The 26,320-nt window shown below is 44.8% G+C and overlaps 2 protein-coding genes and 1 long non-coding RNA gene across 8 annotated transcripts in view; 1 reads left to right on the top strand and 2 right to left on the bottom strand.

Annotated features, from left to right (window-relative positions):
* On the bottom strand, positions 1-21,701 carry SLC5A3 (solute carrier family 5 member 3). 5 transcript variants are annotated; one of them, XM_084526549.1, is made up of 4 exons: positions 21,546-21,561; positions 12,123-12,253; positions 8,705-8,807; positions 1-8,304 (listed from the first exon to the last, which is right to left on the bottom strand). In XM_084526549.1, the coding sequence occupies exon 4, from the start codon at positions 8,000-8,002 to the stop codon at positions 5,861-5,863; it is 2,142 nt and encodes a 713-aa protein (XP_084382675.1). In that variant the 5' UTR covers positions 8,003-8,304; positions 8,705-8,807; positions 12,123-12,253; positions 21,546-21,561; the 3' UTR covers positions 1-5,860. The 5 variants fall into 5 exon arrangements, with proteins under 5 accessions (XP_084382675.1, XP_084382672.1, XP_084382674.1 ...); XM_084526546.1 differs by lacking the exon at positions 8,705-8,807 and having other exon boundaries at positions 12,123-12,256; positions 21,546-21,696; XM_084526548.1 differs by lacking the exon at positions 8,705-8,807 and having other exon boundaries at positions 21,546-21,564.
* Positions 1-21,784, bottom strand: part of MRPS6 (mitochondrial ribosomal protein S6) — a 46,687-nt gene extending 24,903 nt beyond the window's left edge. Inside the window, exon 1 of one of the 2 annotated variants that reach the window (XM_084526592.1) lies at positions 21,546-21,784. In XM_084526592.1, coding sequence (XP_084382718.1) covers positions 21,546-21,590 — 45 coding nt within the window. In that variant the 5' untranslated portion in view covers positions 21,591-21,784. The remainder of the gene's footprint in view (positions 1-21,545) is intronic. The other variant, XM_084526589.1, reaches the window with a different exon arrangement.
* LOC311440145 overlaps positions 14,521-26,320 on the top strand; it is an 18,571-nt gene continuing 6,771 nt past the window's right edge. The window contains exons 1-3 of the long non-coding RNA XR_014695223.1: positions 14,521-19,009; positions 19,294-19,528; positions 20,347-20,985. This is a non-coding gene — a long non-coding RNA (uncharacterized lncRNA). The remainder of the gene's footprint in view (positions 19,010-19,293; positions 19,529-20,346; positions 20,986-26,320) is intronic.

Raw genomic sequence — 26,320 nt, forward strand, 5'->3', positions numbered from 1 at the left:
TTCTGGTTTTTCCTCTATTTTTATTGAAACTTTGTACAGAAGTTTTAAACATTTCCATACAATACTTTTAGACAGGACAAAATGCCATGGTAAAGGAATGTAAACTGCAAGAAACACAGTCTGAAGTATCCAAATACTCTCTAACAAGAGTTTTAGTTTGAAGACTAATGCAGTAGGCAAAATAATATGCATACAGTATACAAAGAACAGTATACACAGGGCCAGCAATGCTAACTATGAAAATTTGCATCAGATTTACTTCAAAGATTTATAGCAATATGATAATTCTATACACTAGACCAAAATTAATTTATCATACATCGTTTCTATGACAAAAAGCTTGTCATTATGGACAGTAGCAACTTACAAGTATAATTAAGCTGTATTAATCTCATTAACACTTCTAAAACTATATTCCTACTACAATAATTTTTTCAGTATATTGTCTTATAAGATCTTAATAGACCTTTAAATAACACTTTACCAAAAGAGAGACCTGGATCCATTATAGCGATCTTATCTACATGCCCATTTGGCTTATTTCAAAACAAAACAGAACCTAAAAAAAAAAAAAAAAAGGAAAAAAAAAAAAGAAAAAAAACAAGGGACAAGGAAAAAAGGCAGGTTTCAAATGCTATATGATATCATTTGGTTTTGGTCTGAAATGTATCTTAGTAGAATAGTTTAAAAAAAAGGCAGTTCATTAACTGGTATTTTATATAAAATCTGCAGAAAAATACAACAGCAACAAAAAATACTTCACAGATATTTAAAAAAAACATATCAGAGATACAAGGTAAAGCAGCATCACTTTGACACTGTGCTTCAAAAATAAGATGAATGAAGAGACTGCTCTAGTGATATTAGAAAATTTGCTTTCTTCTTGAAGAAGACTACTAACATTTTGCACAGCAACTATTTTTATAACCACCTCATTTAAAAACGTGTATTCATAGACACAGAGAATTGTCATATCATTACCATTTTTGCTCAAAGTGTCTGACTTTACACAGTGAAACTGATAATGCTAAGTGTCACCAGATGTCACTATACCATGAATTCAATATTAGAACAGAAGTGAAGCAAATGCCTTTGAACCAACACCATAAAAGAAATCATAGAAAGTGTTTTGTAAACAAAACAAACCACTTTGCAAAACAAGAGAGTTCAGAGATCTCACAGTGAAATCAGAAATCTAATTATATATGTTTACATTCTAGGACTACTCTTTACCTTAGGCCAATTAAAGCACATTAAACCATTTAATTATATACAAACATTTTCTTAAAAAAAATTTAAAACATTGCACACAAGTTTGCTTTTTAACATCACGTAACAAGGTTAGTTTTATTTTCAAAAACAATTACATTTAAGGGCACAGAACATACAGAATACCAAATTAACAGATGAGTATTTTTGCTTTGCTATACATGCTAAATCCAAAGATTTCCTCAAAAGAGTTGGAGCTTATCAACTCCAACTTCTTCCACGTATCCTGTTCTCTGAAAGGGAGCATCTCCCAACACCTCCTTTATCTCAGGATTTAAAAAAATATATATATAAAAAAAATAAAGCTGTATGTTTTAAAGTTGTAAGCATCTTCTGCTTTAAGTGTTCATGCAGAGATCCTTTGACGGCTCTGCCCACTTCACTGTAACCTTGTGGGAAATCCTTTCCACTACTCAGTTACAGTACTTTCATGACTTGCATCAGAAGTCTCATGCTGGCCCTTCTGGGATAAGGGTGAAAAGGGAAACACAGATTTGGAGAAGTAAAAAAATACAAAAGGGTATACTGAAGGCCATTTTAATTTCTTACAAAACTCTCACCATTTCCTTTCAGGTATTAGCAAAAGCTAACAGGAAAAACAAAAACAAAACAGTTAAAAAAAAAACCTTTGGCAGAGAATAGCTTCAAATCATTCATTTAAAAAAAATTAAATAAGAATAGTCTCCCAGAACATACTATTAAGTGCTCAAGAAGCCTTCTTTTTTTTTTTTTTGACTTTTTTTTTTTAATTTAAATAAAAGGCTTTAACAATTTTCTGGGAGAAGATTAAAATATCTTAACAGAAAAATAAGTTAAGGGGAATAACAATAAAAAAGGTGTCATTCCAAAACAACTTTTTCAAGACTGTCATTCTAAGTTCAAGGCAATAAATAAACCCCTCGCTGCAGAGACAGAAGCCAAGTGTCCTCCTGGCTCTACCCCTGCACAGCTAGCCAGTCCCACCTCGGAGGAGGCCAGTCATTAAAATTTATGGAACCGATTGTCCATTGTGGGAGACACTCTGTGGTTTTACCAGACTGGAAAGTTGGTGCTTGAACCAAAACATATTAACCGGGGTTCTAGGTAGGTCATGACCAGAAAATTAGCAAAGGCATGTTTACGCTATAAAAAACCCTCAAGCAGCTTCTTACGCTGTAGTCCGTAACTCAAGGTGAGGTACTTGCTCACCAACAGTTTGCTTGAAGCCTTATTTTTTTTTATTATTTTTTATTTATTTTTTTGAATAAAGGGTTTTCATTAGGTGGTTACATGCAGCAAATAATATTAGCAAGTTTTATGACCTCTAAGACATACAAGCAGAACACAATTGAAGAGGCCGACGTTAGGCAGAGAGTAGCATAGAAACGTTTTCAACTAAGAGAAAAAAACACTGGAGAAACAATTTGCTTAAAAGCTTCTTCACAATAACAGTCTGAAAGGTGGGGGGATGCAAAGTAATACTTCTTAAAGATTCTGACTGCCTGCCAATTATCACTGTGATTAATTCAGCAACTTGTTAGTTTAGCAAAAGATGGAATATATTAACTGGAATGCAGAGTGTCTCAGATTCAACAGTCAAATGTTGCACTGCACATTTGGGGAGGATTGTGACTCCATATGATGGTCAGAGAATCAATTTCATCATGAATCTGATTGTAGTTATACTGCCCAGGATACATGCATCTTATGCATTAACTATTTAAACAGAGCTCTGTTTAAAGAGCAAATGGCCTGGGGGAAGAAATGAGGAAAAACAACCAGGGAAAAGACATGAGAAGCAAACCACTATTCAGGTGGCAATAAAAGCCATGCCTTCAGCTTCATAACCACGTAAGGCACCCTGGAAAAATAAGCAAGGATGAAGCAACAGGGTCCCTGAGCTAACCTGGCTTCACAGGTTAGGTGGCAATGTATTTGTTAGTACTAGAGCCAAGAGGACTGGTCTGAAAAACCCAAGTACCAGCCACTGATGGAAAAATACACCGAGTTGTTACGGGACAGTGCCTGGCACCTGAGTCTCTTTCCTTGTGTAAAACCTGACATTCTAGATCCTAGGCTTTTCAAGGAGATATTGCTGATCTGAGGCTTATCCTTACCCTCCAAATTTATCTTTCACTCCACTGTGATCAATAAAGTTTCATCCTAGGCTACTTTATCCTGAACAGAAGCAATTAATTATGTTTTGTATCTTACTTTACATATAATATCATCCTTCCCAGTTCCCACCGCTTATGAATTAAGATTCCATTAACATACCTCACATACTAGGGCTTCACCTAGTCCTATTAAAAAAGATTTTATTTTTTTTTCCTGAATGAAGGCAGCCACACAAACTAAGAAAACGTGTCTTGTCGCACTGGTATTAACGTTAAGACTCAGGTACGGTAACTCTCCTCCATATATTCCAAGACAGCTCTGACACTTATTACTGTATTTCCAGTTATTCTACTTTCCAGTGGCAACAACTAAAAGTGGACAAAAGTTAGACATCACATCCTCCAATTAAAGGCTCAGAACTAATAGGATTCAACTGATTTCAAAACAAAACAAAAAAATCCCCCACACAACTAGACATCGATCAGTTTATCTGAAAATATGCATTATATATGTCATACTACTATGAGCTCTTTAGACAGCCTGCAGCTTCTGGGACCACTCTAATGGAAAGCAAACTTTCTCTAGCAGTCAATGGCAAGATTAACTCAAATTTCATCTCTACAGAACTTCTTGAGTTTACATTAAGAAATTAGACTGTGCCAAGGAGACGTTTCTGGACCCTTGAATCTACACTGTTACACAGTCAGCATGGTCCCTTGGGCTGTCTTTGGCCTGGCCAGTTACTGCTCTCCCATACAATTCCCCAGACAAGCTCAGGAGCAAAGACAGCTGCAGAAATTAATTTCGGAGGCAGTTCTGTGGGGTAAGGGAGCTCAAAGGTGTATGGCCACTCTGTCAGCAGGCCTCAGTGCCCGACACCCAGCCCTGACTTCGTCCAGCCTGTGACCGTGCACGTAACCAGGCCGTGGCCTGGCTAAGCGATGGCCACCAAGCCGAGCACTGCTGGTTTCCAGTAAGGGCAAAAGCATCCAGGCTGGGGACAGGTCCTCCTGTTTTACTGAGGGGGCAGTGGCCAAAACCCCCCCTCTGCTGCCTTTTGGTCTGCTGGAGCCCATGGACCCGCCAGCACATGTACCCCACAGAACTGGAGGGCTTCATCATCGTCCTCTGGGAGGAGAGACCCTGACTGCCTCAACACCTACTAACCACCTGTGACTGCCCAGGAAAAGGTTCAGGTTTTGGGGTTGTTTTGTTTGTTTGTTTGGTTGGTTGGTTTTTTTTTGAGGAATCCTCAAATGCCAGCACAGATGACTACTGCAGTCACTCCTCATCTCCTGACAAAGAATGCCTCAGGACTCATTCCTTAAAAAAGGTCTGGGAGCAAAAGGAGAAGTAGGGTAAGGCATTAGGTAAAAGGACTCTAGAAACTAAGGACCACTTCCACCCCCCCCTTGCCCCAGCCCCCTCCTCCCTTCCCACTTCTTTTTGTCCCCTTACAGATCCAGCAGTGGTAGGGCTGCGGCACATTCCCTTTTAGACATACGTCACAGAGGAAGATGGTTATTTTTTGGTGTGTTTACCAAACTGAAGACATGCAAGCTTCCCGTTTCTCTTTCTCCCATGTGGTAGAACCTACGTGGAGGCTTCTCTCTACAAAGAGGCTAACCCTAATTATGTCAATGACAACACAAGGCTAAAGGTTTGGGACAGACAAGGTTGAGTATATAATCTTTCAGCATACTACAAGTGTACAATAAAGAGAATTCCTTCCCTCCTCCCCCCATTGAGGGTTTGTAATCTCCAGGGTGTTTTTGTTTTCAGATATACCAATTTTTCAGTAATGAAATTAACAGTGAATTAAAAAGAAAAGACATTTCCTTGCAGGGAAAGATGACAGAAAGCTATTGACAGGTATCACATTTTAAATACTACAAGATGAGAAAAAATATCATCCTGTTGTTGCCATAAGAAAACTGAGAAACTGAAACACCTAGAAGCAGTGAGCGAAATTCGTATGTATTAAGTTGGCCAAGGTAACACAGTTACGTTACAAAGAACAACTATACAATAATGTGTATCACAGCCTTACATTGAAAATCTTTCAACACAGCTTTAATCGTTTCAGATTTTACACGTAGGTAAACGATTACTTCTTGTTATCTTCACCTTCATGTTGACTGAACTCTAGAGCTGCCTGACTTCAAACACAGCCACCTGCCTGCCTTTGGTATATTTATACACGTATTTGTGGAAAAAGAAAAGGTTAATACTGCAAATGGGGAAAAGAAAAGAGAAGAAAAAAGACAAAGGGGAAAAGGGAAAGACACCACACAACACATTCTGCCTTCAGCAGAGATAGGACAACATGTCTCAAATGGTCTCTAAATAGGCTAAAGTTGAGTTGATTTTACAATTATAGCGTAAACAATGCCTGGGTTGCGGTTATGTTATTTGGAAAAAAAATAAAAAAATCTCCAGAGACCTGTATCAACTTCTGTATGTTTAGCCATACCCTTAAAAGTTCACTATTCACTCACAAAGAGAAATAGACAAACATGAATATTCCAAGCGAACAGACACAGACCAGTCCAGTATTTAGTAATAGCTTAACTTTTGGAGTCTCTTCCAGCATTTGTAAACAAACAGTCTCTTCCTCAATCTCCCGAACAGCTCTCTTGTTCATGTTTTTACTTTTAAAGCCACAGAACCAATCTATGAATTTCAAATGTCTCTCTCTATCATCAGTTTCTTCCTCGCGCTTTTTCTCACCCATCAAAGCTGCTTGTCCGTTCGAATAGCAATCAACTGGTGTCTCGACTTCAGAGTGACTTACAGAAATCACCGGGTTGCTGTCATCTCTGCAAGTGACCAGAAGATTGATATCCTCAGGCTTAATATTTTTAATGTTTTCTTCAGATTTGCCGTTTGGAATGATATGATTAGCGTTTTCATTGCACCTCAAGATGTTCTTTTCTTGCACTTTGTACAGCTCCCCCTTTGCAGTATGCTCTTTCACATTCCTGTTTCTCACGGCCCAGAAAGTGGTTGTCCGAACCTGTTCCTTCGTAGGCGGAGGCGTAAGCAGGCTTACTATAAAGGTCACAATCCCAGTGATCCAGAACAGGGCTGTAGCGACATACATGTAATGGATGTTTTTGATAAAGCTTGGCCTAGTATCCGGCTGGTTACACTCTGGAGCGCGATAGATGAACGCCAGTACCAACCGTATGGCTCCGAGGACAAACCCAGCCATTCCACCATAGAACGCCCCCTGTTCATTGCAACGCTTCCAAAATATACCCATAAGAAACAGAGCAGCCACCGGTGGGGTCAGATAGTCTGCTACCTCTTGAATATAAAGGTACATCTGACCGCCTTGCATTTCTACAATTATCGGGACCCAGGCAATGCTTATAACTACCATGAACGCCACAAAGACTCTTCCTACAATCATCAGTTCTCTAGACGTCGCACTCTTCCGAATGAGTTTGTAGACGTCAAGCGTGAATATGGTGCTGGCACTGTTGAATATAGAGTCCAAGTCACTCATCAGTGCAGCAATCATCACAGCCATCATCAGTCCCCGCAGACCAACTGGCACAAGTTTCATCACCAACCGTGGGTAGGCAATGTTAGAGCATCCAGCTCTGCTCCCGCAGACTTGAAAGCAGTGTTCTGGATTAATGCAGGCGATATCATCTGCAAACAGTATTCGTGAAATCATCCCTGGGACAACTATAATAAACATCGGCAGCAGCTTTAAGAAGCCTGCCATCAGGGTGGATCCTTTGGCATGAGCAATGTTTTTTGCAGCTAAAACTCTCTGAACTATGACTTGGTCAGCACACCAGTACCAGACAGAAGCTGGGGTCTGTCCCAACAGAAATCCAGGCCAGGGAATATCTTCGTCTGTTGGCTCACGCAACATTTTAAGAGCGTCAGGCTTTGGGTCCACATTGCAGGAATCGGTAGTGGAAATGTTGTAGGTTAACAAGATAGACGTGATATTTGGTGATGCTAACATGTACCTTCTTTTAACTTCTTCAAACCCACCAACCTCCAGAATACTTATGATCATAAGTGTGAGGGCACCGATAATCATAAGCAGAGCTTGAAGGGTGTCTGTGTAGATGACAGCCACAAGACCTCCAGTCACAGTCAACAGCGCAGTCATTCCAATAAGGAGGATTACTGACAAATAGAGGTTCCAACCTAGCGATTCTTGGATAAAAAGTGCCCCTGAATACAAGTCAACTGAAAGTTTGGTGAAGATATAAAGAATGAGAGACAACGCTGCAAAATAGATTTGAATTCTATGCCCTCCAAAACGCTTGGACAAGTATTCAGGCATGGTGTACACTCCTGACCGGATGTAGACGGGGACGAAGACCCATCCTAAAAGCTGCAAAAGCATTAAGGCGTTGAATTCCCATGCACCTACTGCAAATCCACTCGCCGCTCCAGATCCTGCGAGCCCAATGAAATGTTCACTTCCAATATTGCTCACAAACAAAGATGCACCGATAGCTACCCAGGTCATAGAACGCCCTGCCAAGAAGTAGCCACTTACGGTGCTTCGATTGTATTTCCACATGGCAAAAAAACCTATGCACATTACAAGCACGAAGTACAGAGCCACAATGGCAATGTCTGCTGTTTCCAAAGAAGCCCTCATTTTTGTAAACAAAATGACTTCGCACAGCTGACGTCCACTTCTCGCCCCCCAGCAAACGTCTCTTAAGCAACACGTGAACCAGTTAACATATATCAACACTGCGGATCAAATTCTTTGTCCCTTGGTTTGCTGTCCTGATGCTGGTGGTTGTGGTACATTTACTTTCTCCGCTTCTCAAATGGAAATTTGGAACTTAGCACGCACTTTTAATCCACATTCCACAAGAGCATCAGCCTTAACTCAGTTGATGTAGGAGAAATTCTTAGTTGCAGCTAAGTTTAGTGAGGCCTACTGTACCAACCCTGCAAGGCAGCAAAGACAAAAGACAAAGATTGAATTAGAGAAGAATTTCATGAAGTAATGAGAAAAAATTTGAAGTCTAGCAAAACAATCACTGAACACCACAGATTTTCCCCCTTATATTTCCTGCTGCATTTATGCAATCCATAACACACATACATTAAATACTTGTAAAACTAAGACGTAATTCCTTTTATAAGTCAACTTTAACATGTACCTTAAGAGGCGCGGCAATTCCGGACTATTAAGTGACCCAAATTCCCCAGAACAAGGCAAGAAACACAAATGCATTTTTATTATTTCATTACTTTACAGTCTCTCAAGTCTATTTCTCAAGCCACTAAAAAGGCCTTCCCCTTGCAGACAATCTTAGGAAAAAGAGAAAACACACAGGAACTTTACCCTGGCTAGTCATTTCCTGCATTTCTCTAGCACTTCACCCCACAAATCCTGATAGATCCTGATGTAACATGCATGCACTGGAGACACCAGCTGGCTGCTAGAACTAGGAAAGTGAGGACATAACGCTGTCAAAAAACAACATACATTTAAGATCCCCTGGAGAATCGAGGTTATTCTGCAGGATTTAAGCAAGTTTGCACCTGTCTGGGGTACAGATTATCACAACAGGGTTACATTTTATTCTGAAAGCTCTTCACACATACCACACACACACACAGGGTGAAGAAAGTCCCATTCAGCCAGATGACAAAAGCAAAACTATGCCTGACATCCAACTTTAGGGTATTTCTGTCTTCCACATGCCTTTTTATACCTGCACCCATGTGGTTTTGGGATCCTCTGGGAGCACTCTAGGCACCAGGAGGAAGAACCAGGTGGATTTTGGCAGTTTCCAGTTGCTAGGATGTCAGGAAGTGCTGTTCCCAGCACCACCCCTTTGCACCCAAGCATGAAGAGGATCCCATTAACCTCAGGGGCAGAAAGTCTGGAAGCCAAGCATACCCTGTTGTTCTATTCCTGAGCCCCCCAGTCATACCCCATTCCACCAAAGCATGTCAGTGAACACGGGAACTTATTTAAACAACAAGGATTGCAGCACTCAAAGTGGAGGGAAGGGGATAATAAAAAGGTTTGCAGGCAGATAACCAAGACAGTGGGAAAGGATGAGGGGATTAAAGAGCTGCATTAGGATTCTTGTCTCTCCCATGGAGAAAGGATGCTCCTATCTCCTATTTCTACGTTGGAAAATATTCACCTATGCCCATCCAAAACCATTTAATGGGTTTACAAAGGGCTCAACATGAGGTTTTTCTGGTCCCATTACCTAATAGGCACAGCCTTGGTATTCAAGCTTATTCAGAACAGGGTCTGACCCCATTCCTCTTTCCCGCACATTAACAAAGGTAGGTACACAGATCACCAACTGCTGTTCTGACCATAATGTCTATCAGCCTTCTAAGTCCTATAAGCATCACTTTTAGGTACTCCCCCTTCCATCTCATTTGCAGAATCACTGAAGCTCACGTTTCCCCTTGAATTCATCTCTGATTAATACAAGCACCTAGATAACATACCAGTATATGGGCGGTTTCCTGTTCAGCACCCCTGTAGCACATTCACTTTGTTAAAAATTTAAAAGTAAATAAAAACATTACACGTTCTCAAATAGACCGTAATAAGCTGTAGTTAAGGTTGAAAAACATGCGTGCACACACCCTCTGCCTTACTTCATGATGGCAGTGGAGGTGCTGACATAGGAATGCGCACTTCTCATTAAGGCAGATGCATTTTTAAAAAAGCTTACAGCAAACCACAGCTTCAGCCTTAAGGAGAAATTCACAATCATGTTACTTGTATGAGCTGGCTGTTTTTCAACAGTAGCTCGGAATCAGAACGAGATAATAAGGGTTCCCCACCACCACCACAAACCCACATGAGAATACAGATATTCATTCTGCGGGAGCTATAGCCAATAATGAGAGACTATGGAGACATGGCACAAAATGGACTGATTACAGTAGTGTGCTAAATTTATCGTGCTCATAAGCCTCAAGCCACAGATGTATTTTAAATTCTTCCATAGAAGAATTCGTATTTATCCCCACCCACAACTGCAGCAGAAGTTAAGTGGTCTACTCCACGGTTTAGTTTAACCCAACATAAAATTCTAGACACTGCGGATGGTGTGGTGCCATCAGATGCAAGTGTTGCATGCTATTCTTGCTCTTAAGCACTTCCAGGTAACACTTCAATAGTGTTGCTTCTTTTGCTACATTTCCCTAAGTTTTCAAGTGCAACCACATTCTAACATTTATGCCAACAATGCAAGCATTTTAAGGGAAGTGGAAGAAGAGGTAACTGACACATGGTGGAAAAGAAGAAAAACTACTACACAGAGAGTCCGAATAATGGGCAAGATAAAGAAATTGTAAGTAGTTACACTCTCCCTCTTCTACCGTCCTGCTCTTTTGCTGAAAAAATGTTGGACTTGAACTTTAGTTCACTTTCCAACATTTTCCCTGTAGGTTAATCAATGACCTTGCAGAACTATGCTATACTGTGACATATATAAATCATGACAATATTCAATGAAACTACATCTACCTGACAGAAGAGGTACCCAGCTCACGGTATGGCTACTTACAGGCACATTCAATCCCTCTGCAAAATGTGTAAGTAGAAGATGCAGCTGCCCTTGAATAAGTTGTGACATTTCTCAATTAGGATACTTGCCAACTACTATGGGCTAGTCCTAACCAAAATAAACAATACGTGAAGTTTCTTGATTATTTTCCACTGGAAGGTACAGCCAAATCATGCATTTTAAACAAGCAGTCTACAGAGGCTTTGTACCATCACCTTTGTAATCAACATCTGAAATCTGCAGGGTTCAGCTTGCTCTAGGAGGAAGGTGGAAAGTTTTCAGTAGCCGCTACAAATTTGCTGCACTGTCACTAAATTACTGCACTAAAGTAGCCTCTTGTACCAGTTTCTTATTAGACCTAATTCTAAAATAACCCTGGAACTTTTTTTTCATTACGAAAATGAGACTCGTCCCTCTGAACTTTCAGCAAGTTATGACCTCAAGTCTTGAGAAGGACTTTTGAGACGCCCCATGCGAGTTTAATCTCCAGTTATTAGAGCAGCATACATTGTGGCACTGACAGGAAAAAAAAAAAAAAAAAAAAGACAGAAAGACAGCATTGCTGCCAAGGACTGTGAATTTTTTCCCTAGAGCTGTTTTCTGGCTGGATCGTATCAAAGACGCAAAACAATGTTTTTCCCTCTTGTGTGAAGATAGAAGGCTACAACTCTGGTGAAACAATGCTCATCTCTCTCCAACAGGCAGCCCATGCTATAAGAGAAGAAAAGTCTCAATTCCCTCAAGAGATACTAGATAATGTGAAGCAGATTGAGGGTGGGATTTTTAGGAGAAATTCATATGATTGCTTTAAAGGAAAACTTTCTCCACAGTGCTTTTCTAATAAGATGGGCCTTTAAATACGCCAGAATCAAACTGCTCTAGCCCTGAAGCAACCATTTGGTTTGTGCTTAGTCTATTTCTCTTCTTTGCAGATGGGAAGTTTCCCAGTTTATTTCCCTTTCCTCTTGCAGCTAAAGAGATGGTCTCAAAGACCAAAGCTGTAAGGGTTAACCTGAGGATACAGAGAGCCATGTATCACACAGAGTAGCCTCCACTCTCACTTGTTAGTAAATGAAGCATATACTTAACTTTGTTTATAGGCTACAGAGCAGTTTTGAAGGTCTTTTTTCAGAAATAGCATTTCTTCATTCTCACTTTTTCAACCAGGGGTATGGTAACTCATTCTAGCAGCATTTCACCCATTGCACAACTCACCTGCATAAGCAGAACGTACCCAGACTGCCAGGCTCAACACCTGATCTCTCCGCGATTTCACACCTTGAGCAGGCCTGTACAACATTCAACCCCTCGAGCGTGTTGTCTGTCCTTTTCAAACTGCAGGCTACCTGCTACAGAAACGCAAGTAAGTTCCTACCTGTTCAATGCTCCATAGTAAACACAAGGTTGTCTGAGGCAGCCTATCTCTCAGGAAAAAAAAAAAAGAAACCTATATTCCATGTATTACATTTTATTACAGCACTCTAGAATACAAAAAAAAAAAAAAAAAGAAGGAGAACAAAATGTTCTTCATCAAAAATTGGTATGTATCAGCTTATTCTTAATGTAGCCTTCTTAATGTATGACCTTGAGAAAGCAGGGGCTGCTCAACACAACCCTAAACGTCCAGGAACTGAGTTTCAGGACTTGCCCTCAAAAATGACTGGGTCAGATGGGACAGGCGAGATCACACCCGAGACAAACATAGGTACATCACAGGAAGAAGGCAAACCTCAGAGGCAGCAGTGGACCTGTAGCATCTAATAAACCAGTTAAAGCCTGCAACATCATTTCCAGCAGCTCAACATGCTGGAGTGGAGGAGTACATCCTTACAGTTAACCAGGGCAGCTGCCTGGCTCAGCCTGTCTGCCACATAGTTCCAGTTCGGGGCTGCAGAGCCTACGTTAACACTTCTGCCACCTTGGAGAACACAGGTGCCTCTGTAGCACCTGTGTAAATTGCTGCCACCATAAAAGCCTAATTTAAGGTGCAAAGTTCAAGTCAAGTCGGCCACTCAAAGGAGTTACTACAAACATGTAACACGCTTTTATGGCTGGGGTCTCAGGAATCACTCCAATGCTGTTCTTCATCATTCTACAGCAGCATCAGAAGCAGCAGCTTGCTCCATAATACATTCTTTTCTAAAGGACTGCTGAAGGAAACGCGAGAGAAGTAAGTAACTCACAGCACGCAGTTCAGCAGAAGAAACAGAGAAATGCATCTTCACAGAGGTGTGCTACACTTGCCCGTGAGGAAGGAAATGCTACTGTGGTCTCTTACAGAAGTCATAACTAGAGTATCGTGAGGCCAGCTGAAGCTGAAGGCCAGTATGACTGACAGCATTAGCACAGTAGATCAAGGTTGTTTTTTTATTATTATTATTTAAAAATATAATATAAATAAATATATATTATATATATGCATGTATATAATATTTATCTCCCAACCTCCTGTCCTCAAAGCATATAACTCTTTCGTTCCCCCACCAAGTCACAAATTAAGGGGGGAAAAAAATGAGCAGAAGAGGATGCAGCTTTACTGTAGTGCTTACGCAGCACTTCCCAGCACAGCAGAAGCTCCAAGGCTACTAAAGAATGACAAAGCAAGAGGAAGATGGTTTATTTTCTGGAACCTACATCACTAGCAGTGCCTCAGCAAGCCATTTCATGCCACTGCCTGTGGCTTTCACATTCGGATGGCTTCTTTCCTCATAAATCCCCAGCACTGTGCCAGGAGTAACAGATTATTTGTTTGTACCGTTCTCCTCAGAACTCCACACAGTTACGGGGAGGAAGGCAAGGACAGAAGAAGGGAAGCAGAAATTTCCTTTTTATTAAAACAGAGGGCTACCAGAGAGAAAGACCATTTGCTCCATGCCTATCTAGGCATACCGTAATCTGCTAATTCGGGTCTTAAGGAAGACTAGTCCATCAGCTTAAGTTAAACTGACTACTAGTTCAATGAAAACACATAGGTAGGGACTTCCTCTTCTGCTTATCGGAAGAAAGAGCTGGCTGATGTTTACACAGGTGACAGATATTATCAGTTCCTGAGGAGAGTAGAAAGTACAGCTGCTCAGCACCGCTGAGGGACTGGACCACGCTTCTCTGGCACATTAGCAGAATCGTTCATGCCTTCACCAGAACTCCAGCAGATGGACACGAGGCTCAGATGCCCACAGCTGGGCTGTCACTATGAGCAGGCAGCTCCTTCCCTCAGCAAGAAAACCATGCTTTCCTTTGCAATTCCAGATAGACACGTGACCTTCTTCCTCCTACACAGGAACTGGAAGCAAAAGAGGAAGGAGGGTACAGAGAATGCACGTGGTCAACAGTAACTAGGTAAAGAGCACAACAGGGGACAGAGGGACAGCAAGCCATTCTTACTGGGGTGCGGAGGGGTGCCTCCTCCAGGAGATGGCAAAAGGGAGAAGGTTCTGGCATCAGGCAGAATTTGCCATGCCAGGTAAGTTTGTAAAGATGTCAGCTGATATACTATGTTGGCAGCTGTGGAGGAACACTGAGCCTGAAAACTCGAATTCCTTCTTGTGGTGGCCTATTCGACGTTCAGAGGCGCCAACATTTCCACTGGCGGGCACTACTTATCTGTGGATAAATCAGTTTAATGAAGTAGTTAGTGATTAAGACCAAAAACAAGAGAATGGATGCAAGTATTTGACTTCCACAGAGGACTTGGGAACACATAATCAGGGGAGTAGGACAGATGTTACCATCCTGTAAGAAGCACACCATCAGAAAGCAAATGCATCTCTCTACCACTGCTCAAGATGATCATTTTCTTTAGCTGCAAGGCACAAAGATGCAATCCAGTTGGTGGTTACTACCAGCACTCACCAATAACTAAAATAATTGACATAATTCAGATAGAAAAATGTGTTGGTTCACCCCATCTGAAGAGGATTTTGACTAGGAGAGTAGGGACTTCAGAACCTACTTGAAGAAAGAGAAAGGAGCACTGGAAGTGAGAGTCACCATGCAACTGGGCAGAAGAGGAAGCAATTCTTCCCAGAATTTCCCAGACTAAAGAGAAACACACAAAACACACCCTCATTAAGCTTATTCAGGACTTTGCCATATTCCTATCACATTTATGGTTGCCCACCATCTTTCCAACAACATGAAGCATCACAAGTTTAATTGATAGGTGAGACCGAAGTTTTTGGGGGCATATATAATCCTAGAGTTCAAGTTTGAGGCCTTCCACCACGCTTCTTAGTCTGCTGATGGTCTTGCCAGATTCCTGATCCTGCTAAGGCATTTCAAGACACCAAAATGAGGCATAAGTGAAATTATCTTGATTAAAGAACAACTAGTACTATTCTTTGTAATTACCTACAGTGAAAGCTACCCAATTTGTTTTAAAAGAGTGTCAACACAAGAGCTTTATTGAACACATTCCCCCCCTCCATCCATGCTCTGCATGTACCTCTGCTTTTACTTATTATTCCTTAAACATTTGTGTAACTGAAGTACAAAGACTACAAAAACAGGACAAAGCAGGACAAAATGATTTTAAAAAGGCAAGAAATAGCAGAACAGCAGTTCATGTGTAGTTCCTCCCATTCACATTTCCAGGGTTGATGACACTCTATGCCATCTGCTGCCCTGTGCTTGTTTCTGTTCCCTCTCTGCACCAGGAGCCTACATTTCTGTAGTCTCTCATTTCCAGCGCCAGTATTTGAGCTGGTGTTCCCACGGCACAGGTCCTTAGCTTGCAAAAAAACTTGCTCTGCTTTCTGAATTTACACTTCTCATTTTTTTCTGTCCCTCTTCTACACAACTAGGTATATTTCACCCATCTGTCCTCCCCCTCCTTGAATCCCCCTTTCACCTCTTTCTTGCCTCTTCTGCAGGACGCACACCAGAGCCAGCCCTGCTGGTCCAGCAGGTAGGCAGCTTGGAAGGGAATAACCTGGTGGTTCTTTACACTCTCAGTTAAACAGCACAGAGGCTGATACAAGCAGCACTATCAGACAACTGTTTGCACATAATCAACATTTACACTACCAGAGATTTGTAGCGGAGGAGCTCTGAGCAGCTGTGGCACAAAAAAATTGACAGCCTGCTCTGGTTGGAGTCTGACAAAAACAAGACAAGTGACTTGATCAATAGACAACAACCCCCAAAAGCAAGTTTCTGGTGGAAACCACCAGCATTATGGCTCTGGAACAAGGGACTTTGAGAAATGAGATCCTGAAAGAATTGGTAAGACAGCAAGAACTTTCATTGTTACAAACTATAGAGAAGAAAGCAAGTGTATAAATACATTCAGACTTGAGCTAATTTAGCAGGTGAGTCTAACTGACGTAATGGACATCTTTAAGAGTCACTCAAGGGTTTTTACAACAACAAAGAGCAATGGCATGATTTTATCACCACAACAGGTTCTCCTTCATTCATTTTACAAGCGCTTCCCTGATCATATGTGCTGTGTGTACGTATATCCATATACACACACAGTGAGCAAACGAAGAGATGCAGAGCCAAAAGAGAACAGCACAGCTTGGACAGGTAGCAGGGGCAAAGAGGGGAGCTCTTATCTTAAAGTTTAAGCCTCCGTTTCTGCCTGCTGACGAGCAGCTAGCCAAATCCCACCGAAGTCTGTCTGTCCCAGCACGGGCACAAGGTCCTGCCCAGCGTCCTGCCTCAACACTCAGGCTCGTGGCTTGAAAGCTTCGGGAACAAGAGGTGCAGAGTTAAACCTGGACATCCCAGTACACACGTTCATCAGCTGAAGGCTGTTTAAACCAAGAGGCTTTTGGCTATCTTATTCCTGCCATCAGCTTAGTACTCGCTTTGGACAACTTTGCCAAATTCATCTCGCTAACAACTATCTGCTATAAAAAGGTTTAAACTACGTCGTAGAAGAGAATAATCCTCTACCTCCCCCATATCCAAGCCAGGCACATATCCCACACTTGGCAGAAACTTAAAAGACAGGCTATTCTTGGGTCTTCAGATAGAAAAACGGCAAACGTCAGCCAAGAGGGTATCATTCCCCCAACAGGTCAACTCCAGCAATTCTGACAGAAACGCTAAGGGCAGGAAACAAAAGGCTGATGACTACAGGACAGTCAACTACAGACCCTGTGGCTTTTCAATCCTCTTTTGGTTCCAGCTATTTGGCCTTCTTTCCAGCACCTCCCCCAGTACACAAGACCTTCCCAACCAAGTGCAGGAAGGGGAGGAAGAGTGTGCAGGAAAAACTGCACTTGTAATTCAGCTGCAAGAACAGGTAGGCTCACCAAAGAGGCAAGAAAATAAAAACAGTACCTGCCTGCTTACTGCCCTCTGCGCGTCCCCCACCCTCCTCCTAGCAGAAATCAAAAGCCCAATTGCTGCTGCTGCCTACGCAGCAATTAAGTGTAATAGTCAAGATGTCAAGCAACACTACTGCCCATTACTTTGGCTTTCTCAAAATAGCTGAACGATCTCCAAGGCAGCTAGGGCATTTCTGAAATGAGGCAACCTGCTCAGAAGGCAACAAAGAGGTGCTGAATACCAGCCACGCCATGTGAACCTGCTAGCCAGACTGAGAGCCCAGGTTTACCATCGTGTTGCAGCGGGGCACAGAGGGTCCCCCAGCCCAGGGCTTTGCTGAAACAAGGTGCTCAGACTATGGTACATACTGTGGATTCGTGATGTGCTGCGGGTGAAGACCATGCTGCTTGTAAAGTCTCAACACGCTTTCTCGCTCTCAGTGTTCTCACTCTTCTATAAGGGGAAGTCTTCAAGCTGCCCAGACACTTCAGCTGCGGTTGCAGCACTGTCTGGCTGAGGACAGGCGCCCAAACTCCATGAGCCACGCAGCAGTGAGAGCAGTGTGGGGGTCCCTGGTGGCCAGGGATCGGAGCAGGGCGCCTCGCATTGCCGCCTGGCTATCAGGCTGCTCAACAGCAGAGCACGAGGAAACCATTTCCAGCTCTTCCTTCCCTTTCCCTTCCTTCCTCCCTTCCCCAGGCTCCCACGGGAGTTTCGGCAGGATCAGGAGGGCAGCAAGAGGAAGCCTGCCTGGAAAACAACCTGTTCCCCAAAGGGAGAGCTCCTGCAAATTTTCTAGCAGGTCACTGCCCCTTCCTGCTGGCGGTCCCGTCCTGCCAGAACCCCCCCGCTGAAAGCTGCTCTCCTGGGAAAAAGTTGGAAATAATTAGAAAATCATCTCTGGCTATGGAGAGTGAAGTTTGGAGCATGAACAGCTATGTCCTCACTTTGTATCTCTACCCTCCCCACAACTGCAGTCTTTGACTTCGGCTCTGGAAGGTTGGCAGTGTGTCTTTACACACGGCTGTGTGCTACTGATAACCAGCAACAAGCCTGCCATCAACCTCTCCAAGCTCCTCATGCTATTTGTCACTGGCATGTTGAGTGTAAAGAGCCACAGACATAGGCAAAATTCATTATTTCCACCATAAGTTACACTTATTTCACTTCACTGGCCTCACATCCTTCTTTTTCCAAAAGCATCTCCTCCTCGTACTCAAACACACAGCAATACAATCCAAGCCTCCCCCTGCAGCTGCTTCTCTAAGACAGTGAAGCCACGAAGAAATGCTGTGGGGTTTTGCTCTGTTTAAGGTATTTGTTTTGGGGGGCACTTTTAGGGTTTTTTATTATTTAGATTTTTCTTGGGAGTCAAACCAGGGTCCTTGCTGACTGAGAACTCTGTGCACAAACAATCTGCAAATAAGATTTTTACTACAAGTCAAATACCTGATCATACACTACCTACACAACAGGGCAGAGAATGGTTGATAAAGTCATCATATCTTTTGAGATAAGTACATGCAGGCAACCAGTGATAAAGTCTGAAAAGTCTCAGTTTTTCCCCTTGCCCCCCAGGCTTTTAGGTACTGCATTTTTTAAGGCAACAAAAGGAAAGCTGAAGAGACGGAGGAAATCTGCCAAGAAATGGACACAGGAGCATCAGGTGGGACTGTAGGGTCACAATGTCCTAGCAGAGGGCCCTGCAACCACACCGAGGCTAGCTGGATACGGAGGAGCCTTGCTGCTGCTCAACAAACTCTGCCAGTCCCGGCAGAAGCCACGTGCAAGAGAAGAATGACTTGAACCCACCTCAGACACAGGTAGTACTAGGGAGCAAGGGAGTTTAAAGCAACAAAAATGATCTGGGGGGGGGGGGTTATTCTGCCTAGATCTACGAAAATGCCAAGGCAACTATTAAAAACAATTGTGGGCGGGGGAAACCCCGTAGAATCACGATGTTTGCCTCCGAAGAAAGAGCTGTGAAAGCCTACCAGACTGCAGCTCTGCGAAGGTTTGCGCTCAAGCTGCCAGGGAGCCCGCAGGAGTTAACAACAGTGCTAAAAGCGTAAGAAAGACAGGCTGCAGGGGCTTATTTTTTTTGCAGGGCAGGGGAGCTGTCAGATGAGGAAGAATACCGCAGACACCAAGAGAAGAGCCAGCACTCGCTCCAGTCTCAGACTGAAGGAGGTATTAGAGCGTGCAGCCACAGCACAGAGGGACCGACACGCTAGCGTGGTGAGCATCTGCCTGGGGTCGTTGTATCGGAGAGCACTAGCGTTAAGAAGCCACGTAATTTATTCAGGACTGCATAGGAAAACTCCAGCTTCCACAGGAAAGAAGTACGTAGTCGCTGTGTAATTTCAGACTGAATTCAGGTCTCCGTATTTTGCCTAATTAAAGTTAGCATTATGCTTCAGGTTGTGCGTTGTTACAGGATCATTTGTCAGGATGCAGCAACACTGCGTAGCATAGAACCCGTACAGAAATTTTCTTCAAGTGTTTTCACTGCTCAGAAATGGCAACAGTAGTAAGATACTTAAAAAAAAAAAAAAAAAAAAAGAGCATCTAGAGATTAACTCCCTTGACTTTAGAACTATGACAAAGGCAGGTTAGAAACAGCAGTATTCCTGAACCAAAACTCGGTGCATTACCACCACCACAAAGGACACATTAAGATACATCTACTACTAGGAAAGAGCGTACTAGAGAGTCAAAGAGAAAAAGGTTGCAGATGTTAAATCCTGAGTGCATCAATGGCTCCTTAGAAGCATTTTGCAACTAAAAGCTTATCCCTGCATCTCAGTGCTCAAACACTTGGAGTCAAAGATGCTTTTCACCAGCACAGCACTCTATGGCATTCTTTCAGAGCAGTCAGTTTATTGGTGTCTCAGTATGTCAGATTTGCTATGCCTTCTGCCCTGTTCTGCATTTAGAGGGTCTGCACAGAGCAGTGCATCTCCCACACGAGCAGCATATATACAGAAAGCATCTCATCACCTTACCTACGGCTTACACGTGGACTGGGGGGACGGGGATGGAAGTCACCCTGTGACACAAGCCCAGCAAGAGAAGCGTGTTTTGTCAGGCTGAATGCTGCTCCATGAGGTGGTGCAGCGATGCCACCAGATTTGCTCCAGTTGCCGTATTTCTCCACTAGGGGACTCACCTGAGAAGTCTACTACAGCTTCTGCAGTTAAGCCAAGTTGAAAAAAAAAAAAAAAAAAGCCAACCCTGACATGTGGATGCTACATGTAAAATGAATGGAAATGTACTAGTATATGTAGCACATGTAAAGCATGAAGACGTGCTCCCGTAACTACGGAGGAAACAGAGCAACGCTATTTAGCTTCCTGATATGCTACTGCAGAGAGAGGTGATCCTGTAAACAAAGGTTAAAGGCAGGAGCGAGCGTGTCCACACCGGGCGAGATGAGAAGGGCTGCAGGCTAGCAGAAGGGCTGCTACATTCCCACCCCAGCACCGCACATGAAGCGGGAAGGTGGCAGATAAACAAAAGGCTGTGGAAGGACTGGCGGAGGACCAGCACCAGCTACTGTTTTCCCAAAAAAAAAAAAAGAGAGGGTCCTACCTAGATGGAGATGCTTCTGTGTTATTAATATTTACGCTCAGGTCCACTCGCACACCCCTGGCCCAGCACCGCGTCACCCCGGGCTTATCGCCGCGCCGCCACCGGCAGCCCTTCGGAGGGGCGATACGGCCGGCCCTATCAGCGGGGCTCAACTGGTGTTACCAACGGAAAATAAGCGCGTTAAATGAACTAACTACGCTATATATACGTATATATTTTAAAAAATGATGCTTTGAGGCTTCCGAGGGCCGGAGGGGCGCGGGGCTGGCAGCCTCCTGCCCGCAGCAAGGGGATGCCCGCAGTGTTGCCTCTGCTGAGGCGAGGCCAGGAGGCTGGGGAGGCCACCAGATGGGCACCCTACAGCACCCCATAGCACCCCACAGCACCCCAAGGGGGGGACTGAGGGGTGGGCGAGGGTCAGTGGGGCTGGGGAGGGCTATGGGGGGGGTATAGGGGGTTAAGACCCTGGTGCTCGGGCTTAAGACCTGCGGGGGCTGTGCTGCTAGGTGCACGGCTACTAAGTCTTTTTGGGGGGGAAAAATATGAGAAAAATGGAAGATAAAAAAAGGGGGAGAGAGGGCAGGGAGAGGCGCAGGCGGGGGGCTGGGGCAGGCTGCGCAGCTCGGCTCCAAAATACTGGGGAAGGGGGGGGGGGAGGGAAAATGAAGGGCCAAGGGGGTGCCCCTGGGGGGGCAGGGGCCGTGGCAGGGCGCTGAGGGGGGGTCCGCGAGGCGCCGTCCCTCCTCCCCTCCCGCCCCCCCCACTCACCCGTTGCATGGCTTTCAGGATCAAAGCCAGTTCATAGCGGGGCATCGCAGGGCTCGGCGGCGGCGCGAGGAGGAGGAGGAGGATGAAGAGGAGGAGGAGCGGGGATGCGGAGGGCGAGCGGGGAGGAAGAGGGGCGGCGGTGCGCGGAGAAGGGAGGAAGATGAGGAGGAGGAGGAGGAGGAAGAGGAAGGCGCGTCCCCAACGGCGGCTCCTGCCCGCGCGACTCCGCGGCGGCACAGACACCGGGGCGGGCGGGCGGGCGGCGCGGCTTAAAGGGCGCCGGCAGCTGCGCAGCCTCCGCCGCTCCGCCCCCTGCCCGCCGCTGGCGCCGCCTCCGCCGCTGCCCCGCACACGCCCGCCCGGGGTCCGCTGCCTCCCTCCTCCTCCTCCTCCTCCTCCTGCGGCCCCCAGCGGGGCGGAGGGACAAGGGGGGACGATGGCGAAGCCCCCCGAGCCGCGCCTCCTTCCACCACCACCCCCCCCCCCTGCGGTGGCTCCGGGCTTGCGCCCGCCTTCCTGCCTGCTGGTGCTGCAGGGAGTGGAAATTTCCACTGCGACCGCCCCTCGCTCCCCCCCTCGGCACCCGGCGGGGCCTCGCAGCCCACGGGCGGGAGGCTGCGGCCACGGCTCCACGCTCACGGGTGGGGGGCACGGCGAGGGGGGCCCGCGGGTGGGTGCCCCAGGTGCCCTTCCAGAAGCTTCTGAGGGCGGCGGCGTGGCCGCCCTGCTCCCTCACGGGAAGCTGGCTGCCCTTGAGTGGAGGCGTCCTGGTGCCCACAGAGTTGGGGTCACTCCCAGTGAATGTTTTCTTAATTTTTTTTTTCTTTTTTTTGTCCTTTTTTCCTTCTTTTTTTATCTCAGTGCAGCACGTGGTTGTGTGTAGGTGCCTGAGGGACACCTAGGCTGAGATACAGTGGTGAGGCGACCCCAGTGGAGGGTCACCACACACCAGCTCCCAGCCCTGACCGTGTGCTGCCAGTCCACAAACACCCACGGCCCCAGAAGAGGCACGTTGGAAGAGCCTCACAGCATGGTCAGGCTGGTTTCAGAAGGATTTCTGTTCTCCACAGCATAGAAACATGCCTTGAGGGTACCACCTAATCCCACGCACACGCTTAAGAGCATCCCAAAAACACAGCACAGAGCTGGCTTTAAAGAGAGATCTCGTGCTGAGTTTCTGCCCTGGGTTTTGAAGCCCTCTTGGCCTGGCCCTGCCTATGTTCACAAGGTGGCACATCTCTCCTCTCCTCACCAGCCATGGCTCCAGGTGATGAGGATGCAGGGAAGAAGGCAGATCTCCAGACTAAACAACTTTAACGAAATAATATCCCGGCACCCCAGCTTCTTGCTGTAGGCCCGTGTCCCCTTGTACACCGAGCCCACATTCTCTCCGAAATATGCTGGAAATCCCACACCCCCTGGTCTTTTCTTCAACAGTGCCTAACCTCTTACTCATCGTTTACGTACATCTTTAACCTCCTTGTAAAATGGAAGGGGAATTCGTACCTCACTCTGACTTGACGTGTACTTTCACCAACTCAGAAACTCAGACTACCTGCCTACAGCCCCACCCCAGTCAGAGAGGCCTCAGCTGCCCATCCCTGCCCGTCTCTACCAAAAAATAATAAAAAAAAAAAAATTACCATCAACTTGGCATTGCTTGCTTTTGCTCTGTTTGCACAGCAGTGATATAGTAGCTGGTAAAACAAATCCGAGATGCAAGCACTGCTAACTGAAAACTTTTCCCACAGCGACTTGCAGCACAGCCAGCACTGCTAACGTTGTGGGCATCCCTCATCTTCTCCAAATTCGAGTTCTAGGTCATTCCCTACAGGTGAGGCAGCACCCACAGGGGCTGTGTTTTATTAGGCACTTCTGTGCACCACCACAGGTTGTCAGCTGTTCAGGATAAATTGCCTGTGCACAAGTCTTTACACATACTCCCAGCCTACACCCCCCAGCTCAGGTAAACACCTGTGCTTTGGCACTCATTGCCAATCTGCCAGCTGACAGGTATAATTTACTGCCTGCTGGTGCTTACCACATACAAGCCTTCCCTGGGTCACTTTGCTTTGTGTTTTCTTTGTTGCTGGTGGTGGTTGGTTGGTTGGTTTTTATATGGTATTGTGTGGAGAGAGCTTCTTCCTTGTCCTGAACAGCTGCCTGAGTTATTCCAGAGGAGATCCACATAGTCTGCAAATGGTGGTCCCCTATGGAGGGGAGGGTGCCCAGACACCCCTGCCACACGGACACAAATGGACAGCAGTTCCCACCCTGCTGGTGGTGGTACAGTCACACATGAGCACACTGTTCTCGTCCCATAGAATGAAATCTGTGTCCTGCTGCTCTTACCCATGCTCTACCTGCTTAAAATACTCATCTTCCAGAAAAAAAAAAAAAAAAAAGAAAAAAAATGAAACACATTCAACTTCCTTTCCTGAAGTCTTTCTCATGCACAGAAATCCCCAAGTCTATAGACTGAAATTTCTAGTACCACTCAAATGTCAGTATTTAATCTCAGTTGGATGTACATTTATATTCACCATTCACATGCACTTTTAGCTACATTCCACATCCAAGCCCCACCAATACACCTCTGCATGTGGCCAACAAGCCCCCCTTCCCTGTTTGTGAACCTCACCCTCACGTGTCCTTCAGCACAACATCTCAAGACCTCACCAACATAAGAGTGAGCCTGAGCCCATTTACGCCTGGGCCTGCCGTCTGTTCACGCACACAGAAATGGTTGTGCATGAGATTTAACAAACACACTCCCAGATACATGCTCCCGTGTATATTCTCTGAACAAGATCTCCATGCTTGAGGGGCTCTTGATGTGCATATTAGTGACGCAGGTACAGTGATTATCAACCTGTGTCTGAATACCACATATGCAGACCTCTGGTCTCAGGCTCCATGCCCACGTCCAGCTGTGCACACTCACTCATGAGCTGGCTACTGCGTGCATTTGCGACATCCCGTATCTTCGTGAGAGTTCCTCACACTTTTTGACTTTCTCACTGCTGTTGCAGCGTGTCCACTGCTGCCTTGAATCTCATGGGTTTGTTTGTTCCTCAGAGCAATAACCACAAGTATCCAAAGACAGTAGGAAACTCTCGTTTACCGTTTCAAAACACACACTAGTAGGGGAAGGTCTGAGAAACATGTAGTGACCGTGCCCTGAGGACTTGGAAAGCAAACATAAACCGCTCCCACCCCCCGATATTCTATTTTATTTTTAAAAAGTAATAAGTGTAAATATGTGACTTGAGAGGCCTGAGTCATGGCTTTTTCATGCTGGAGGTTGAGGGTGCTACAAAGGCAAGCCGTCCTTTCTACCCCTTAGTGTCTTTCATACCCATCCCTGTGCCAGTGAGCAGCACAGAGAGCACTAATGAGTAACGTCACTCTTTCTAATAGAGCACAGGATAAAAATACGTCCTCGTGCATCCTATATGCATATGTAAATACAAAACCTATCTTCTGAAAAAGCTTTTGGAAATGTTTTGGGGAATTCAGAAATGTCATGCGATATCTCATAGACTTCTGATGAAGAAGCTGGTCCAGTATGGTAGGAATTAAGGGAAAAAAAGAAAAGAAAAGAAAATGTATTGTGTGTTTTTAAAACCTTAAGATGATATTTAATAGCCTGAGCATAACTATATTGTGCTTCTGTGATTTCTTTCTTATGCTGGAGTATACCTCATTGTGAAACAAGTACTCTGTGCACCACAGAAAAGCCAATACTCTCCTCTTAATCAAAGCTTTAATTTCTAGCTGTGATACTTCACACAATACCAACCCAAAATCAAAATTTATCATAGATTTAGTAGTAGGATGTTGCCCATCTTGAACTCCAAATCAGGACAGACTTTCAGAGGCATTAGTAGAAAACAGGAATTGCCTGTGGAAAGAGATCTGCTGTACACTGATACACTGCCAAGTGTATTTTTGTTTGCTTGTACTCGTGTTTGTCTATAGACACAGACAGGGATATAGATACAGATCCAAATAGAAATACAGATCCGGATACAAATACAGATACAGATACACATGCCTCTTCTCCCTAATATCTGCTCACCTTCCTGGCAGGGTTTGTAGCTGAGCACTGTATACCTGCGGTGACAGGAGGTGAACGAGCTCATATAAAGCCATCGTGGGAATACCTGTGTGGCTCTGCAGTGTGGCAGTGATTGTGGTTTAAACCTACTCCAAAGAAGTGATGGGTGGAGCTGGATCAGAGCTTTGAAATGCCAGAAGTCATCTGATCCGAGGGAGAAGATGAGCAAGCCAGGCTGAAGAGAAGGAGATGATAGTAATAGCTGGAGCTGTGGGAACATGGGAAGGGTTTTCCCTGGAGGGAGGATTGAAAGGAAACAGAGATGAGAAAGAAATGAAGGAAAAATCAAAGAAGAAAAAGGATAAAGTCTGGGGCAAAAAGCCCAGAGCAGAGCTGACAGGAGCAAGGAGGAAGGAATGTGGAACAGATTGGGGTGTGATGCTCTCAAACTGGGAGTAGGGTTTAAAGGGAGGATATAAAAGGGGGGAAAGGGGAGGAATGGATGGAGAAAGACTAGGGTTCAGATAGGGCAGTCTTGAAGAAGACTAGGGTAGGGGAAGATGGGGCAGTAGGAAGTTGAATGGGCCATGCTAGAAGCAAACAGGCAGAATGATGTACTTCAGAGCTTCTCATAAAAATGCACGTCTGGGTTTCCCGCCTACCCACAGCCACCAGTCCTCCTCTGTCAGCAAATACCTGTGAATCTCCTGACAAA

Source organism: Aythya ferina (assembly GCF_964211825.1).
Source record: "Aythya ferina genome assembly, chromosome: 1".
Lineage (NCBI taxonomy): Eukaryota > Metazoa > Chordata > Aves > Anseriformes > Anatidae > Aythya > Aythya ferina.